Source organism: Tenrec ecaudatus, chromosome 2 (genome assembly GCF_050624435.1).
Source record: "Tenrec ecaudatus isolate mTenEca1 chromosome 2, mTenEca1.hap1, whole genome shotgun sequence".
NCBI lineage: Eukaryota > Metazoa > Chordata > Mammalia > Afrosoricida > Tenrecidae > Tenrec > Tenrec ecaudatus.
In genome coordinates, this window is record NC_134531.1 from 113,972,593 (window position 1) to 113,990,681 (window position 18,089).

Sequence of the window (18,089 nt, forward strand, 5' to 3'; positions counted from 1 at the left end):
ACAAATGTTGGACTGTAGGGCATTCTCTAATAAACCTTCCTGTTCAGAATCAATTGTGGACAACCCAACCTCAATTAGCACAGGGTTTTTCTGTTTTTGTTCATGCCTGAAAATGTGGAGCCAGACAAATCACAGGCCACACATGGAGACTTCTTAGTCCAGGTTCATCTTGAAGCGGTCCATGATTTATACACAAATCTATGTTCCTGTCTGCATTGCTTTCCAAAGGGATCCACGATGTAAAAGCGGGCAAATGCTAGCTGGACACTGATGCATAATTAATATCCACTTGGCTGTCAGCATGATGCTTAAGCAGCTGGAACTCCGTCCAGCTGTCCCACATAGCCACCCTGCCCCCTCCCCGCTTTGGTCTGCTGAGCTCTGTCCTGTGGTACTCCAGATTTCAGGATCCCTCTCATTCCGCTGAGTTTGCACACTGTCGGCCAGGCAGCGAGGGCTCTGTGAAGTCCCTGAGTGCCCTTTTAACCACATTGAAAATAATTCCAAAGTGAAAGCATTCTGTGTGATGGAGGAGACAGGAAAGCAAACACAGTGGTTCTCCGGGCTGCCGTGAGTAAGCGATGGAACGCCTACCATGATCACTACTTCAAAGACCGCAGTATCTACAAGTATTTTACAGGTGAAGCCACTGGGGTTTTGCTTTTTAGTCTTTGGGTCTAGCTCTAAATAATTTAAAACGGGTCCTCAAACTTTTTAAACGGGGCCAGTTCACTGTCCTTCAGACCCGTTGGAGGGCCGGACTACAGTTTTAAAAAAAAACTATGAACAAATTCCTATGCACACTGCACATATCTTATTTTGAAGTAAAAAAGCAAACGGGTGTTTACCCGGTGGGCCAGATACATGTCCTCGGTGGGCCGTAGTTTGAGGATGCTTGACCTAAAAGCATTGTTATCCTTGGCTTTGTCCATGCCTTCATTATTTTAGACCTCGGACTGCCTCTAAGCTAGTCCTTCCTGAACTCTTCCAGGTTATACCTTGGCTCTTGTCATGTACTCCTTTCCCCGTTGCCCACACGTTCTTTAAACTACAGGCTATCAAAATGAAGCTTAAGATTTATTGCCCAACCTCCCAAAGGGAACTTCAAAATGCTGCTTCTCAAAGTTGTCGGGCACCACGTTCACAGAAGCTCAGGGTCACTAACCTGATGAGCTGTGGAGCCAGCAGAGCCCTGAGCATCTGAAGATCGGGTCACCGGGAGTGGAGGTACGAGGTCCGTTTTTGCACTGCAAGAGTGAGTCATGGGATTAGCGATTGGGACAGAACCGAGAATCTGACCTTGAGTCGGAAGAGGGCTAGAGAACAGAGAGCCTTTTGAACACTCCAGCCCTTATATTCTGTCATGTAAGTGCCTACCTACCACAGTGCTTGACACACATTAGTGCAGAGACCTTAGGCATGCTGTAAAATTAAGTTAGAAGACTAATTTGCCAAAAAATACAGTTAATAGAAAAACTAAAAATAAGAGCATTTTTTCCTATCTACTTGTATCACCGTGACAAACTACTGCATGACTTTATTTAATCCAGTATCTAGCCAGGCATATCCACTTATATTTCTTTAATCTTACAGGACTGTTGTATATCGCCATGATTTACATTTTTAAAAGAAGAATTAAGAAACCTAAACTGGCCTATACCTCTGTCCATTAAGCTGGCCTTCCGGGCAGCTTAGTCAAGAACTATCAAAGCTTGGAGCCTTCATTCAGAGTTTGCTGCCGAACATGTCTTACCCAGTGATACCAAGCACACGAATTTCCACTTGCACAAGTGACTGCAGACTTATTTCATGAACATGTTCATTAAGAAGTATAGCACCTATTGTGTGTCCATCTGAGACACGATCCCTAGCCTCCAAAGAAACAACCAGACAAACAAATGTATGACCTTTGCTGTGGCAAGAGAAGAGTCAGATACAGTGAGGTCTCGGGTCAGCAGTCTACATCGGCCACGATGGGACTTGACCGCCATGAAGCGCTGCAGGCCTGGAAACCCTACGTAGCAGTCTCGGCACAGGACTGCACTGAACAGCAGTGGGCCTGGAGTTAGACTAAAAACTGATAGTCTTTCCCAAACTCCCTCCTCAGGGGCTGCTTTGCGACCTTCTTATGAAGCTTCTTTGGCTATAGTGATAAGTATATTCTTTTCTTTCTTTTGTCACATGCACATACATATACAAACTACAAATGTACTCTCAATGTCTTAGGCCAAAGTGGCATGGATGTGCCAGTTCATGAGTTTCATTTACTGTCAAGTTGCAGTTGACGAGCACCCACTAAAAAGGAAGACAGCGGCCACGGCCATGGAGTCTATCGATTCTGAGTCACGGAGATCCGGGGAGGGCGTCCGAGGCTGTGCACCTGTGTGGAACGGACAGCCACATCTGTCTCCCTCTGAGCAGACCCTCAGTGGAAAAGCTCAGACAACCTTTAGCGGAGTTTGCGGTGATGAAGAGAGGCGATTATGAAAGCAGACACCTTAAAAACACAGTTAGATTGTGGAAAACCAGCGGCAAGGCCAGATGGAGAGAAGGTGTGAAGATGCTGTCCTTTGTGAGCACCACACAACAAAAGAGGCTGCACGTCAAAAAATAAGAGCTTGCTGACTCTCAGGAAACATGCAAACAGTAGACATAGGAGTCATCAACTACCTAAATTTTATTCAAGCACATGAAGTATCTAACCAAAAGCTAAGGTTGTTCTCATTGTGGGACTGAATCAGCGAAAGAATAAAGCAGGCTCTGCCTTTCGTTGATGCCAACTAGAGTTCACCAGATGGCGGTGTTTCTGCCAGTGCCTCCATAGGAGTTTTTGGAAATTTTTTTTAAAAAGCAATTAGATTAAAAAGAAACATGCCAACCTACTTCTCTGAAACCTTAGATTTGAGTTAGATTCATTTTTAAAATTAATTTAAAGTCTTGTGGCTGCATTATTCATAATATACTTGCTTGTACGTTTCTTTCTTAAAATGTCCTTTCTTCTAAAAAATATCAATATTCTGCTTGGAAGTTCCCTGACTTGGCATTATAGCCCAGATCTGCAATGTCCAATATGATAGCCACCTACGGCTATTTAAATTTCAATTAATTTCAATTAACCAAACTAAAGATTTCATTTCTTTATATTTGTGTGTGTGTGTGCGCGCGCGCGCACGCGCGTATCCTCATAGCAGAAACTTCCCCTGGATGGAGCTGGTCTAGGGCCATGAGGATGAAGAGACAGAACTGCGCACTTACTTCACTTCCGAGAGGACGGACCGCTCGCCATCGGAACACTGGGACCGGCGGTACTGGCGGTAACTTCGAGGGGAATGAGAATGCCTGATACGGATTGGATCACCTTGTGTCCTGAACAAGCAACCAAAACATCACAGACAAAAATAGGCCATTAGTTCCTCCTTGATCTTGAGTCCTCAGAAGATGTATGACTAGGGTTTTCAAAAGGAATCTGACTCTTCTCCATGCCTTTGAGAGCCTGAGCGTCTTAAAAATTTTCACAAGCTAACAAAAGACAGTCTTTACTTGATCATCCATGAAAATGAAACTCATTATGGATGTGTACAGACATCAAATTTTAATGAAATTAATGCCTATGCAGGGTTTCTTTTGCATGACGTGGAAAACAATCTAAAAATGGCATTCATATCACAGACAGGGTTGATTATTGCCCCCAGCTAACTAGCCTGTCCTTTAGAGGTGATCTTTCCGCCTGAAGATGAAGGCTGAGGAGAACAGTTTGTACCATCCTGCAGATGCTTTCCGTAGCAAGGACGCAGAAGGCAAACAGAGCAATGAAGACTTGGCAGAACCTGTCCCTGTGCGTTCCCAAGGGGATGCCATTAAGTGCCACTGAGTCAGTTTCGACTCAGCGACTCTGTGGACAACAGAGTGAAACTTTCTGAGACTTAAGCGGAAAACATGACATGAGGAGGTGGGTCTACACTGACTAGTGGGTGTCTCAGGCTTTTATGACTGTGTGGCCGTACTGGCTCTATGATATGGTTAGGGCATAGCAGGGCTTGTGGCCAACATAATTATTGGAGCTAAATTAATGAATAAAAATGAACTTTTTCCAAATTGAATGAAGGGGGAAGTGCAGAGTGGAGAACCAAGGCCCAAGTGTCGGCCAATGGAGATCCCCTCACAGAGGGGTTCAGGAGAGGAGATGGGTCAATTAGGGTGCGAGGTAGTACCGATGAACACAGCTTTCTGCCAGATCCTGGATGCTTCTTCCCCCCCAACTACCATCATCTGAATTCTACCTTGCAGGGCTGGATAGGGCAGAGGTTGTACAATGGTGCATATGGGGGCTGGAGGCACAGGGAATCCAGGGTAGATGATACCTTCAGGACCAAGGGTGTGAGGGGCGATGCTGGGAGAATGGAGGGCGAGTGGGTTGGAAAGGGGGAACTGATTACAAGGATCCACATGTGACCTCCTCCCTGGGAGAGGGACAGCAGAGAAGGGGGGAAGGGAGACTCCGGATAGGGCAAGATATTACAAAATAATGATGTAAAAAATTACCAAGGGCACATGAGGGAGGGGGGAGCGGGGAGGGAAGGAAAAAAAAAAGAGGACCTGATGCAAAGGGCTTAAGTGGAGAGCAAATGCTTTGAGAATGATTGGGGCGGGGAATGTATGGATGTGCTTTATGCAATTGATGTATGTATATGTATGGATTGTGATAAGAGTTGTATGAGTCCCTAATAAAATATAAAAAAAGAAAAGAGAAGAAAAAAAAAGAAAATGATTAGGGCAAAGAATGTACAGATGTGCTTTATACAATTGATGTATGTATATGTATGGATTGTGATAAGAGTTGTATGAGCCCCTAATAAATTGTTTTAAAAAAATGAACTTTTTTAGCAACCAATTTTTAAAATCTGACATTTACAATCAAAAGTCCAATTGTACCTACCACACACAAATGAGTGGCTAATAGGAGATACTATTGTACTGAAGAATGAGAATTTATTTTTCTTTTTAAGAATAATTTACTTTCACTGACCCATAACCCTACAGGGGACAACACCGGAGACACTGTGGGAATTTCACCTGATCTGATCCTGCCACACTGAGGAGAAACACTAAGGGGGTGCAACTGAATAGCCAGGGAATGGAGCGGCAAGGTCCCCCAACAGACTGCACTGGAAAACACTCATAGAGGCCGACAAACAGTCCTTGAACTAACTACAAACTTTTCTTTCTGGTTGTGTTTTGTTTTGTTTGTCATTGGTTTGTTGTATATTGATGCTTGGTTTTGCTCTGTCTTATTTTTGTGCAAGTTATTATCTCCGCAGGTCTGTCTAAGGCTGGATGAACAATCTAGAGGAGAAAACATGAGACTGACAGTTTGAGGGGACATGGGAGGGGGGAGGTGGGGGGAAAGGTAGTGTTGTTAACAAACCCAGGTAAAAGAGAACAAGTGATCCAAATCAGTGGTGAGGAGGGTGTCGGAGGCCTGGTAGGGCGTGGTCAAGGGTAATGTAACCAAGAGGAATTACTGAAACCCAAATGAAGGCTGAGCATGATAGTGGGACAAGAGGAAAGAGCTAGGAGGCAAAGGGCATTTATAGTGGTCTAAACAAAGGCAGGTACATATGTAAATATACTTATATGAGGATGGGGATATAGATCTATGTGCATATATTTATAAGTTTAGTATTAAGGTATCAGAAGGACATTGGGCCTCCACTCAAGTACTCCCTCAATGCAAGAATACTTTCTTCTATTAAATTGGCATTCTATAATGCTCACCTTCCCGACACAACCGCTGAAGACAAAGTGGGTGAATAAGCAAATGTGAAGAAAGCTGATGGTGCCCGGCTATCAAAATATATAGTGTCTGGGTCTTAAAGGCTTGACGGTAAACAAGTGGCCATCTAGCTCAGAAGCAACAAAGCCCACATAGAAGAAGCACACCAGCCTGTGATCACAAGGTGCCAAAGGGATCAGTTATCAGGCATCAAAGAACAAAATAATCATCATTATGTGCTCACTTCCCTGATACAATCTCTGAAGACAAAGGGGTGCATAAGCAAATGTGGCGAAGAACGCTGATGTTGCCCGGCTATCAAAAGATACAGCATCTGACCTTCAGGACCAAGGGTGTGAGGGACGATGCTGGGAGAGTGGAGGGTGAGTGGGTTGGAAAGGGGGAACTGATTACAAGAATCCACATGTGACCTCTTCCCTGGGAGAGGGACAGCAGAGAAGGGGGGAAGGGAGACTCCGGATAGGGCAAGATATGACAAAATAACGATGTATAAATTACCAAGGGCACATGAGGGAGGGGGGAAAGGGGAGAGAGGGGAAAAAAAAAAGAGGACCTGATGCAAGGGGCTTAAGTGGAGAGCAAATGCCTTGAGAATGATTGGGGCAGGGAATGTATGGATGTGCTTTATACAATTGATGTATGTATATGTATGGATGGTGATAAGAGTTGTATGAGTCCCTAATAAAATGTAAAAAAAGAAAAGAGGAGAAAAAAATGATTAGGGCAAAGAATGTACAGATGTGCTTTATACAATTGATGTATGTATATGTATGAACTGTGATAAGAATTGTATTAGCCCCAATAAATTGTTAAAAAAAAAGATATAGCATCTGGGGTCTTAAAGGCTTGAAGGTAAACAAGCTCTCATCTAGCTCAGAAACAACAAAGTCCACATGGAGGAAGCATACCAGCCTGTGCAATCACAAGGTGTCGAAGGGATCAGAAATCAGGCATCATCAGAACAAAAAATCTTACCACAGTGAATGAGGGGGGCATGTGGAATGAAGACCCAAAGCCCATTTGTAGGCCCACTGGACATCTCCCTTACAGAAGGGTCTTGGGGAGGAGATGAGCCAGTCAGGATGCCACGCAGCAACGATGAAACAAACAACTTTCCTCTAGTTCCTAAATAGTTTCCTCCCCCACTATGATTATCCCAATTCTAACTTACAAATCTGGCTAGACCAGAAGATGCACACTGGTACAGATAGGAACTGGAAACACAGGGAATCCAGGGAGCATGATGCCTTCAGGACCAATGGTGAGAGTGGAAATACTGGGAAGGTAGAAGGAGGGTGGGCTGGAAAGGGGGAACCAATTACAAGGATCTACATGTGACCTCCTACCTGGGAGACGGACAACAGAAAAGTGGGTGAAGGGAGACGTCCAACAGTGCAAGATATGCCAAAATAATAATTTATAAATTATCAAGTGTTCATGAGGAGTGGGGAGCAAGGAGGGAAGGGAAAAATGAGGAGCTGATGCCAGTGCTTACGTGGAGAGGAAATGTTTTGAGAGTGATGAGGGCAATGAATGTACCAATGTGCTTTACACAATTGACATATGTATGGATTGTGATGAGTTGTATGAGCCCCTAATAAAACAATTTAAAAAAAAGAAGAAATTACTTTCTTTTTTTTCAAACAATTTATTGGGGCTCATACAATTCTTATCACAGTTCATACATATACATACATCAATTATATAAAGCACATCTGTACATTCTTTGCCCTAATCATTTTTTTCTCCTCTTTTCTTTTTTTATATTTTATTAGGGACTCATACAACTCTTATCACAATCCATACATATACATACATCAATTGTATAAAGCACATCCATACATTCCCTGCCCCAATCATTCTCAAGGCATTTGCTCTCCACTTAAGCCCCTTGCATCAGGTCCTCTTTTTTTTTTCCCCTCTCTCCCCTTTCCCCCCTCCCTCATGTACCCTTGGTAATTTATACATCGTTATTTTGTCATATCTTGCCCTATCTGGAGTCTCCCTTCCCCCCTTCTCTACTGTCCCTCTCCCAGGGAAGAGGTCACATGTGGATCCTTGTAATCAGTTCCCCCTTTCCAACCCACTCACCCTCCACTCTCCCAGCATCGTCCCTCACACCCTTGGTCCTGAAGGTGTCATCCACCCTGGATTCCCTGTATCTCCAGCCCTCATATGTACCAGTGTACAACCTCTGCCCTATCCAGCCCTGCAAGGTAGAATTCGGATCATGGTAGTTGGGGGGAGGAAGCATCCAGGATCTGGCGGAAAGCTGTGTTCTTTATCGGTACTACCTCGCACCCTAATTAACCCATCTCCTGTCCTAAACCCCTCGAAGAAATTGCTTTCAAGACAACACTTTTTAATCTCCCTGTAGAAATTTTGACTTCTAGTTAAAAGGCGAATTAAAATATTACACACCATTAAAGATTAAGCGTGGATTGCTCAATTATAATCACTACTAAAAAGCCAGTGGAAAGACAGGCTCACTCATCAAAGACATACTCACTCTATTTTCGTGTATGGAATCTCTTTTAATTGTTCCTCTGACAGTCCAGATGGGTCCACAAGTTCCTTCCTGGAAGAGAATGAGCAAGGCAAACATAAGCTGTGTTGTGCTGCCAGCATGTATATTCTAAGACCTTCCATAACTGGCAGGTGAGTGTTCCCGCTCTAATCTGGTCTCAAAACACTTGTTACTAAAACCTCACAGGGAACAAATGTTGTAAAACTAGTGCATGTTCAGAGGAAATAGAAGGAATGTCGTTTTCACATTGTAGCTCTTTTGCCCTCTTCCAATTTTCCTACATCCAGACCTGAACATTTCACACCTCAGGCCCCTATGAAACAATCTGCTGCCTTTCCCTTTGGTTGATAATTTCTTTCTTTTTAAACTTCCAAATCTGTCTTATTTTTTCCCAGTTTTTATTTGTGCAATACTTGATGGTCTTGGGCCCATGTAGAGGAGCGGCCTTAGGGAGGAGATGTTAAGTCTGTGTAGAGACCAGCTGTCTGCGGAAACCGCCTCCCTGGCACTGTTGGCTGCTCTGCCACTGCCATGGAGAGAGCCAGGCAGCTCTTGATGATGCTGAGAATGAAGATGATTGACAGACTGTGGCCTGGGGCTGCTTCTCAGCATCAGTGGCCTTTCTTGTAAATACCTTAAAACTACAGTGGCAAGATAAACAAGCGGCCATCTAGCTCAGAAGCAACAAAGTCCACATGGAAGAACACACCAGCCTGTGTGATCGAGTGGTCCCAAAGGGATCAGTTACCAGGCATCAAAGAACAAAAAATCATATCATTGACTGCACACCTCCATGATAGGATCGCTGAAGACAAATGGGTGCACAAGCAAATGTGGTGAAGAAAGCTGATGGTGCCCAGCTATCAAAAGAGATAGTGTCTGGGGTCTTAAAGGCTTGAAGGTGAACAAGCGGCCATCTCGCTCAGAAACAAATAAGCCCACATGGAAGAAGCACACCGGCCAGTGCGATCACGAGGTGCCCAAGGGACCAGATATAAGGCATCATGCAAAAAAAAAAAAAGATATAAGTGTGTGTATGTATGTGTATATATGTGTATATGTATATATGTATGTGTATATATATATTATATTAAATGAAGGGGGAAGTGCAGAGTGGAGACCCAAGGCCCAAGTGTCGGCCAATGGAGATCCCCTCATAGAGGGGCTTAGGAGAGGAGATGGGTTAATTAGGGTATGAGGTAGTATCGATGAAGAACACAGCTTTCCCCCAGATCCTGGATGCTTCCTCCCCCCAACTACCATGATCCGAATTCTACCTTGCAGGGCTGGATAGGACAGAGGCTGTACACTGGTACATATGAGGGTTGGAGGTACAGGGAATCCAGGGTGGATGATACCTTCAGGACCAAGGGCGTGAGGGACGATGCTGGGAGAGTGGAGGGTGAGTGGGTTGGAAAGGGGGAACTGATTTCAAGGAGCCACATGTGACCTCTTCCCTGGGAGAGGGACAGCAGAGAAGGGGGGAAGGGAGACCCCGAATAGGGCAAGATATGACAAAATAACGAGGTATAAATTACCAAGGGCATATGAGGGAGGGGGGCAAGGGGAGGGAGGGGGGGAAAAAAAAGAGGACCTGATGCAAGGGGCTTAAGTGGAGAGCAAATGCCTTGAGAATGATTGGGGCAGGGAATGTATGGATGTGCTTTATACAATTGATGTATGTATATGTATGGATTGTGGTAAGAGTTGTTGGAGTCCCTAATAAAATGTAAAAGAAGAAAAGAGAAAAAAATGATTAGGGCAAAGACTGTACAGATGTGCTTTATACAATTGATGTATGTATATGTATGAACTGTGAAAAGAATTGTATCAGCCTCAATAAATTGTTAAAAAAAAAAACAACTACAGTGGCTTCAAAACAATGAAGGAGAGAAAAAAAGTACTCACTGAATATGCTTCCACAGCTCTTCTTTTGCTTGGATATCAGGGCTTCTCCTACAAACAGGGAAAACACTCATCTCTACAAATGCATTTCATCTTACAGTCTAAGAGCTAACTGTAACAGAAGAGCAGCACCGAGTTTTCAGACTGTGCAGTTTTTGCCAGCTGCAGCCTGTCACGGAAAGACAGGGCAGGGAGAATTAATGGGGTAGTAAGTACACGGGTCTCGGGTGCCTTAGCTGCGAGTTCCACTAAAGGAAGAGGCTCATGAAAACCAGCGCAAGGCTTCATTTAATGAACGGGCTTAGAACCTCCGTTGGTGACAGTACAAAGAAGACATCAGTCTGGGGCCTCTGGTCCTGGTCGCTCTGACCTGATTCTGCTCATGGGAAGGAGCCCCAGCATGCCATGTGACCACGCAGTAAAGTCAGCAGCTGGAGGGGAAGGAGCCGGTGGCACAGCCCAAGAGGCAGTGCCGAAGACACCAACGACCCATCTTTCTGGGTTTCCACAGACGTTTCATGTCTGCGTCAATTCTTGGCCCCACACATGCTGGAACCTGTTTGAGGCCTCTACTCACAGTGCCAACTTATGTGCCCTTTCCACCCAAAAACAGACAAACTCCACCTGCAACCGCCTCCCCCACGAAGACCCATGTTTGCCGGAGTACAAGTGTGTCCCAGAGTTCTCCATGCCTCATGCTTTGTTAGTGGACCTGTAGGCGTTCTTCTGTGGTGCCTCTAGTGGGCCTGGAGCCTCTCCCCATTCAGTGAACAGCTATGCCTACTGACCCGCTGTCTCACCCAGGACTCCCTACCTTTCTTCTGCACTGAGAAACTAAAGTCGGCTTGCCCACGGTTAATCAGTAGCAGCAAATACTAGAAGTCTGTTGCCACGGCAATTACTGCTGCAAATGACTTTTTCCTTGTGAGAAAATGATATGCTTTCAAGTGAATAAGGTCTAATAATAAGTCAAAGATTCATTCATAAAGGACTGAAACAGTAACAAAAGGCTTGGAGCAAAGCAAATCCACCGAAACACTGTCCTGCGGAACTTTACATTTCTAATTTGTATCCTTTATTTTCAGGGCTCAATATCACCTTCAGCACACAGTGTCACCATTCCATTCACTAATCTCAGTTATTAAGGCACAGCGGAGGCCTGGCAGGTCTCTGGGAGCCCTCTGAGTAGGGTAAACTGTAATCGCATTTGCTAAGTAGTTTTCCTTTGTGTGGGAAGCCCTTTTTCCCATTAATTCAAAAGCAGTAAGCACAGAGAACAAGGACAAAGGATGAACGACGTCTGGGTCTCCGACATTAAAAACGTATAAAATTATTAAGTGTAGATTTTGGTTAAGAATAAAACGATGATGACTTTCAACTAAAAAGAATAATTCTCAAGAAAGGCTTCTGCTGAAGAGCATCCTCCATAAACACCTGAAGTTGGCCAATCTGATTAACTAGACGTTCGCCCATCAATTGCTACCATTATAAAAACGCTAATATGAGAAACAAGCTAAGCTGTGGCCTGCTCCACGAGAAAGGTGGTTCAGGTCACAACCTCCACCCCAGAGTCTACAGGGTGGGGACCTTTTTTCTGACAAGGGCCATGTGGGTATTTATAATATCATTCATGGACTATATCAATTACCATCTTAAAAGTTTGCCTGCTATAGTTGGTCAAGTATTTAATTAGCTCACCCTAATATGATGGCTGGAACGGCTTCTCTTTGGTTAAGTGTGTGATGTTAATAGATAGAGATGATTTATTGGGCCTTAGACTGGCCTCAACTGGAGCCCTAGTGCTGAAGAGGGTTGGTTACACACTGGGCTGATAATCATAAGGTCAGCAGTTTGAAACCACTAGCTGCTCTGTGGAACAAAGATGGGGCTTTCTACTCCTGTAAAGACGTACAGTCTTGGAAACCCACAGGGGCAATTCTACCCTCTCCTAGAGGGGGCTCTATGAGTCAGAATTGATGCGATGGCAACTAGTTGGGGTGAAATGACCCACAGACTGGATGTTCCCACGCTTCACATGACATCTCCGCTGAGAAGCTATTCTAATCATACTTTGCTTAAGACTTTAAGAAGGGGCAAGGGTGAGCGTGTGAGCTAGCTTTCGGGTATTTGAGGATTTCCCAACCTCAGCACCATGGGCATGTTGGGCTCAATAGTCCTTTGTGGTTGGGGCTGCCATGTGTGTTGTGGACTGATTATTAGCAGCCCTGCCGCTATCCACTCCATGTCAGTACTACATTGCTGGTTGTTACACTGCCAAATGTTTCCTTGGGGATAAATCCGTCCCCAGGTAGAAACCACTGGTGTAGTGTACATCCTTGGAAGTAGGCTGGGTGAAGGAACTGAGTGGCCAATTTACTATAAGTATCTCTTAGGCAACTATTAAAATCAAACTGGAGAGAGTGACAGTGAAGCAGAAACTCGACGTTTGTTTTTAGTATTTTCTTTCTTTCTGATTGGGATTTTTCTGTTTGTTTTCTTTTCATTGCTGCTGGGTTTTGTCTGTGGTTGGCATGATTTTTCTGTGTATGGAATATCCAGGATAGGTCAATTTACAGACACTGAATCACTGGATTAATAATTACCTAGTGGGGATGGTGGTCACGCGTTGGGCTGCTAGCCCCTTTGTGGGAGAAAGACCAGGCTGTCTACTCCTCTGAAGAATTACAGTCCCAGAAAGCCACAGTGGCAGTTCTCCCCTGTCCTACAGGGTCACTGTGAGCAGACACCAACTCGCCAGCAGTGAGCTGAGCTGAGCTGATCTCAGGTGCCTGGCAGGGGAGAATTGGATGGGCAATGAGTAGGAGAAAAAAATGTTCTGAAATTGATTGTGATAACATGACGACTCTTCTTAATATGACTGAACGATTAAGTTGTCTGATATGTGAATTATATGCCAATTAAACAATTTTTTTTAACGAGGGGGAAGCAAGCCAAAGGCCCAATAGATGGCAGCTTCAAGGAGTTGTAACCACAATCCCACTGCTACTGAGTCAATTGCAACTCAGAGTGACCTTACCCGATGGCTCCGAGGCTATACATCCTTAGCGGAGCACATAGCCTCAACTTTCCTCCATGAAGCAGCTAGTAGGCTTGAACCAGTGACCTAAAGGTAAGCAGTCTGAAGCTGGATGGTGCCACCAGGGCTGTTCTACAAGAGGACTGGTGAGTAGTTTAATTTGATGATAGAGACAAATAGGGAGGGAGAAGGGAGGATAAGAAAAAGCAGTAAAGGCAACGAAGACAGAGACCTCACCACCTCAATCAAAGGACTGAGAGATGCTGAACGTGAATAATATATTTAAAAAGTGGATATTATTGAGTGATGGAATTTCAGTAATTTTATTTCTTATTCAAACTGTTTTCTTCCTTATTTTTCTTTTTAGTCTAGAGAATTTCTTATCTCAATTATCAGGGGGGAAAAACCCCACCCATAATGGTATTTTCATATTTTAAAAAATAACTATTGTTGGTTTTTCATAGGACATGGTTTTCATTCTCATCTCTGGAGAATCAAAAATATTATCTTAACATGAATGAGAAAATCAATCCTCCAGGCCATAAAAATATTGGTCCTAAATGATTCAAGAATTTGGTCTCTACCTTTAAATATGCAGCATCATAACAGAAAAAAATTTTAACTAGTTAAAGAGTTCTGAAATGGCCAGCAATTTCAGACAGCTTATGGCAGGAAGAGTTCTAAAGCTAAACGATCCTATGCAAATTTCTCCAATTACTAGACCACCTGTGATTTTACAAAAATAAACATAGCTGCATGCTAATGAGGAATGGGTTTTTTAATGCCTACATCTGCACACACTCAATCAATAATTTAAGATGAATTCATGATCTGCAGCTCAACATTACTCTGTGGAGTTAAGAGAGCGATAGAATTTTAACAGCCATTTTCCTTAATTAAAAGACCCTTAATTATGCAGAAGCTTTCCTTGAACTCTCCAAAGACATTTCTAAGGAAATAGAGCCCTGAGTAATCTATAGATGATGACAGATATAAAAAATAAACCTGGAGTCTAATATTAGCTCAATATTTTTCAAAAGCATATCCCCTCGTATTTTATATAAATGTCCACTTTCAAAATTCATTTTTCAGTGAAATTAGTTTCATGAGACATTATTCCAATATAATTTTCCCTTTCTTCCAAAAGCCTAAGTAAGAAAACACTTGCTGAGGTCAGTCCTCTAGTGGGTTCCAGCTGGCAGCCTTTGGATGAGCAGTCGAGCACGTTACTGTTGGTGCCACTCAGACACTTCTCTGTTGTTGCTGGGCGCCGTCAAGTTGGCCTGACTCACAGTGGTCCTGTGTACCACAGAACCAAACACTGTGTGGTCCTGTGCCACCCTTACAGTTGTTTTTATGGTTGAGCCCATTGTTGCAGCCACAGTGTCAATCCACCTCAGAGAGTCTATGCGTTCCCTACAGTCTCCAACTAAATTATGCAAAAATATATTATACTCCGCATTATAATATATGCTATATTTCACATATTATACTTTTTTAAAGTGGCAAAATTTGGCTTTCGTGTTTGTGTGATCTTTATACTGGCCACCGCTCTAAAAGGAAATTTAGCATTAACAATATAGGAAGGAAACTTTCAAGTTTACAAAACATCTTCATTAAACAGCTCAAAGCACTGAACAGATTATTATCTCGGGAATTCTCTATTACACATCTCAGTGGTCAGAAACATTAAACAGAAGATGTAATGTTAGCCTTATCCTCTTCCTCCACCTCAGAATTAAAGCAGCGCTCAGAAGCCACCAAGCCCCAGAAACCAGCTCTAAATTCAGCTTAGGAATCACTTCCAGGGGCTTCATGTTAATCTTATGTACCAGGTTTCTGTTTTGTGTTGAACTGTAACCTCTCGTCCTTCCTACTTCATCGTCCACATTTTAGTAGAGCTACTTTCAACCACCAGAGGGCGCCTTAGCCTTCCTGTGCCAACTGTCCAAACCAAGCTCACTGCCATCCAGTTGATTGGTGCAGGCTCACAGTGACCTGTAGGACAGGGGACAACTGCCCCGTGGGGTTCCCAAACTGTAACTCTCTGTGGGAGTCGAAAGCCTCACATTTTCTCCCTCAGAGCAGCACAGAGTTAACACTACCAGAACTGTTCTAGTTTTAGTAACTAGTCTAAATATCCCAGGGAACACCCGTTAGAAAAGCAGTTTCATCAAAGCTGATGGATTGTTTCCTACTGATATTAAACACAAATGTCCGGGAAAGAAACACAGCTGGAAAAAAATGTATAAGATAGACTTGTATTTTAAATGTTTTGATAGCTGAACCCTAATCGTATTTCAGCTTCATGTATTTTTAGGAAAGATGGTTTTACACTTTATAATATTGTCTCTGGCATTTAATAAACCTAGCCAACAATCAATATGATTTTCTAGATTTTCACTGAGGATAAGCAACAATTAACCATGTATCATAGCATTCTGACCTTCACTGGCTACTTTTTCATGGGCTAATTGATAATTGCAGTGAGAATAATTGAGAGATAAGTTGTGTGCTATAGATCTAAAATGTCAAATTATGAACAAAATTGAATCAATTTCCTCAGACGCTGCTGAAGTAATATTTTCTTTTAAATTTTCATAGAACCAAATTCTAACTTTTTAGCCCTTTATATAAGTTGGCCCCATTCTACTCTCTTTACTTCTCACGCTCTCTTCATTTCAAGGGAACAAACAAAAATCAAATGACAAGGTCGTGCTTCTAGAGATAAACTAATTGAGATGTGGACAACTTACTAATGGCAGCAGCTGCCACTGTGAGTGTGTACACTGTGACAGGTCCTCGACTCACGTGACAAGCTCACTTAATAGCCAGCACAATCCTCGCTCGCCCTCACTGCCACTGAGTCCACGCCAACTCATCACGGCTCCAGAGGACAGAGTAGAACTGCTCCTGTGGGTTTCGGGGACTAAGACTTCATGGCAGTAGAAAGCCCCATCTTTTTCCAGTGGAGCCTGGCGGTTTCAAACTGCTGAACTTTTAGATTGCAGCCCACTGCATAAAACCACTATGCCACTAGGGATCCTTCAGCAAAATCCTACAAAGACTGTATCATCTCTATTGGAGAAATATACCACAAGTTTTTGGCACCGTGGATCAAGTAAAAGCAGAGCCCACTTTGTTTCACATAAAATTATCATCTGTAGAGTTAAAACACTTGTCCAGTTGCTTACTAATACTTCCACTGGACTGCTTACTTGGAAACCCGCCCTCCCAAAAGTGGGTGGGCAAGTAAACTAAGTGTCTGCTTTCTTAGGACTTATATTCAACATTGTAACCCAACACTGTTCTAGAATATCTAGACCTCAAAAAGTGGGAAGAAATAGAAACAAAATACAAAGATTAGAAAAGAAAAAAGCTGGTCTATTTAGAAACACAGTATGGTTGTAATGAGAGGAAAGTGTATGAAATTCACACACACACACACACACACACACACACACACACACACACACACACTGTAAACTCCGAGAGCTAAGACATCAATTTCACAAGGTTGCAGGGTAGTAGGATACTATGTCAATACCTATTTAGAAATCACTTGTTTTACTAATATTATAGCAAACAATTGGAAAATTAAATTTAACAAAACTACTGTTCAAAATCATTAAAACAAAACACTTGGGATTAAATTTAACAAATTGATAATTCTGTGCTAAAAACTAGAAAATATTTTGAAAGAAGATGACTTAACTATATGGATGGATAAGATAGTACGTTTCCAAATTTCATCTATAAATTAAACATAATTCTAATTTAAAACCTAATGTCTTTTTGGGGGGATGCGGGGTAGAAATTACAATCTGATTTAAGATTTTACATAGATGCACATAGGAGCTAAAGCAATCAAGAACAAAGGAAAAAGGTGAAAATTTTATACTACCTGATTTAAAGATTTGCTATAAAGCTTTGGTAACCAAGATAGATGAGGGACAGATGGATCGATGGAATGAAACTGGCAAACATATAAGCAAACAATTGATTTCTTAACAAAGACCCTGAGGCTTTTCAATAAAGAGAGTCCTTTAACTGAATCAGCATATGAGGGGGAAATCCCAAAGCGCTCTCTCCCAGTATCGCGTACACACAACAATTATTTCAAGACAGATCACAGACTTACACATCAGAGTAAAATCCAAAGTCGTTAGAAAAAAGAGACTATCTTGATGACATTGGGATAGGCAAATACTTCTTTAGATGCAAAGATTCATAACTATAAACAAAAATACGTATTGAACTTCAAACATAATAGAAATGTCTGTTTATCAAAAATATTAACATGAGGTGACAACCCAAGCCCAAGAGGAAGTATTCACCATAAACGTATCTTAAAAGGGATTTGCATACAGAATGTGTATGTATTATACACACACATATATATAATTTAAAAGGGCAAATAGCCCCTTTAAAATGAGCCAAACTATTTACTCTGGTTTCTTTTCGAATTGTATAAATCTTTCGCCTTTTACTAAAATGGGCCAAACTTTTAAAGAGACACTTAAAAAATGAAGATATATTCGTATCAACAAAGCACAAAAAATACAATTAACATTAGTCAATAGAAAAATGCTAACTAAAATAATTTAGGATTCCACTTCAAATGTACTCCAGTTGTTAGAATGGAAAAGATGAACAAAACCAAATATGGCAAGAACAGGGCGAAACCGAAACTCTCAGAAATTGCTGCACCCAAACCAGACCCACTGTACTGGAGTCCACGCCAAGTCACAGCTGCCCTTTGGGGCAGAGCAGGCTGCCCCAGGTTTCCAGAGCAGTCAATCTTTGTGGAAGCCACCTGTCACATC

The 18,089-nt window shown here is 42.7% G+C and overlaps 1 protein-coding gene across 2 annotated transcripts in view; it reads right to left on the minus strand.

Annotated features, from left to right (window-relative positions):
• EPB41L4A (erythrocyte membrane protein band 4.1 like 4A) overlaps positions 1-18,089 on the minus strand; it is a 273,865-nt gene that overhangs the window by 3,263 nt on the left and 252,513 nt on the right. For both annotated transcript variants that reach the window (XM_075541381.1, XM_075541380.1), the window contains 4 exons: positions 10,230-10,277; positions 8,304-8,372; positions 3,256-3,366; positions 1,166-1,247 (listed from right to left, as the gene is read on the minus strand). In XM_075541381.1, coding sequence (XP_075397496.1) covers positions 1,166-1,247; positions 3,256-3,366; positions 8,304-8,372; positions 10,230-10,277 — 310 coding nt within the window. The remainder of the gene's footprint in view (positions 1-1,165; positions 1,248-3,255; positions 3,367-8,303; positions 8,373-10,229; positions 10,278-18,089) is intronic.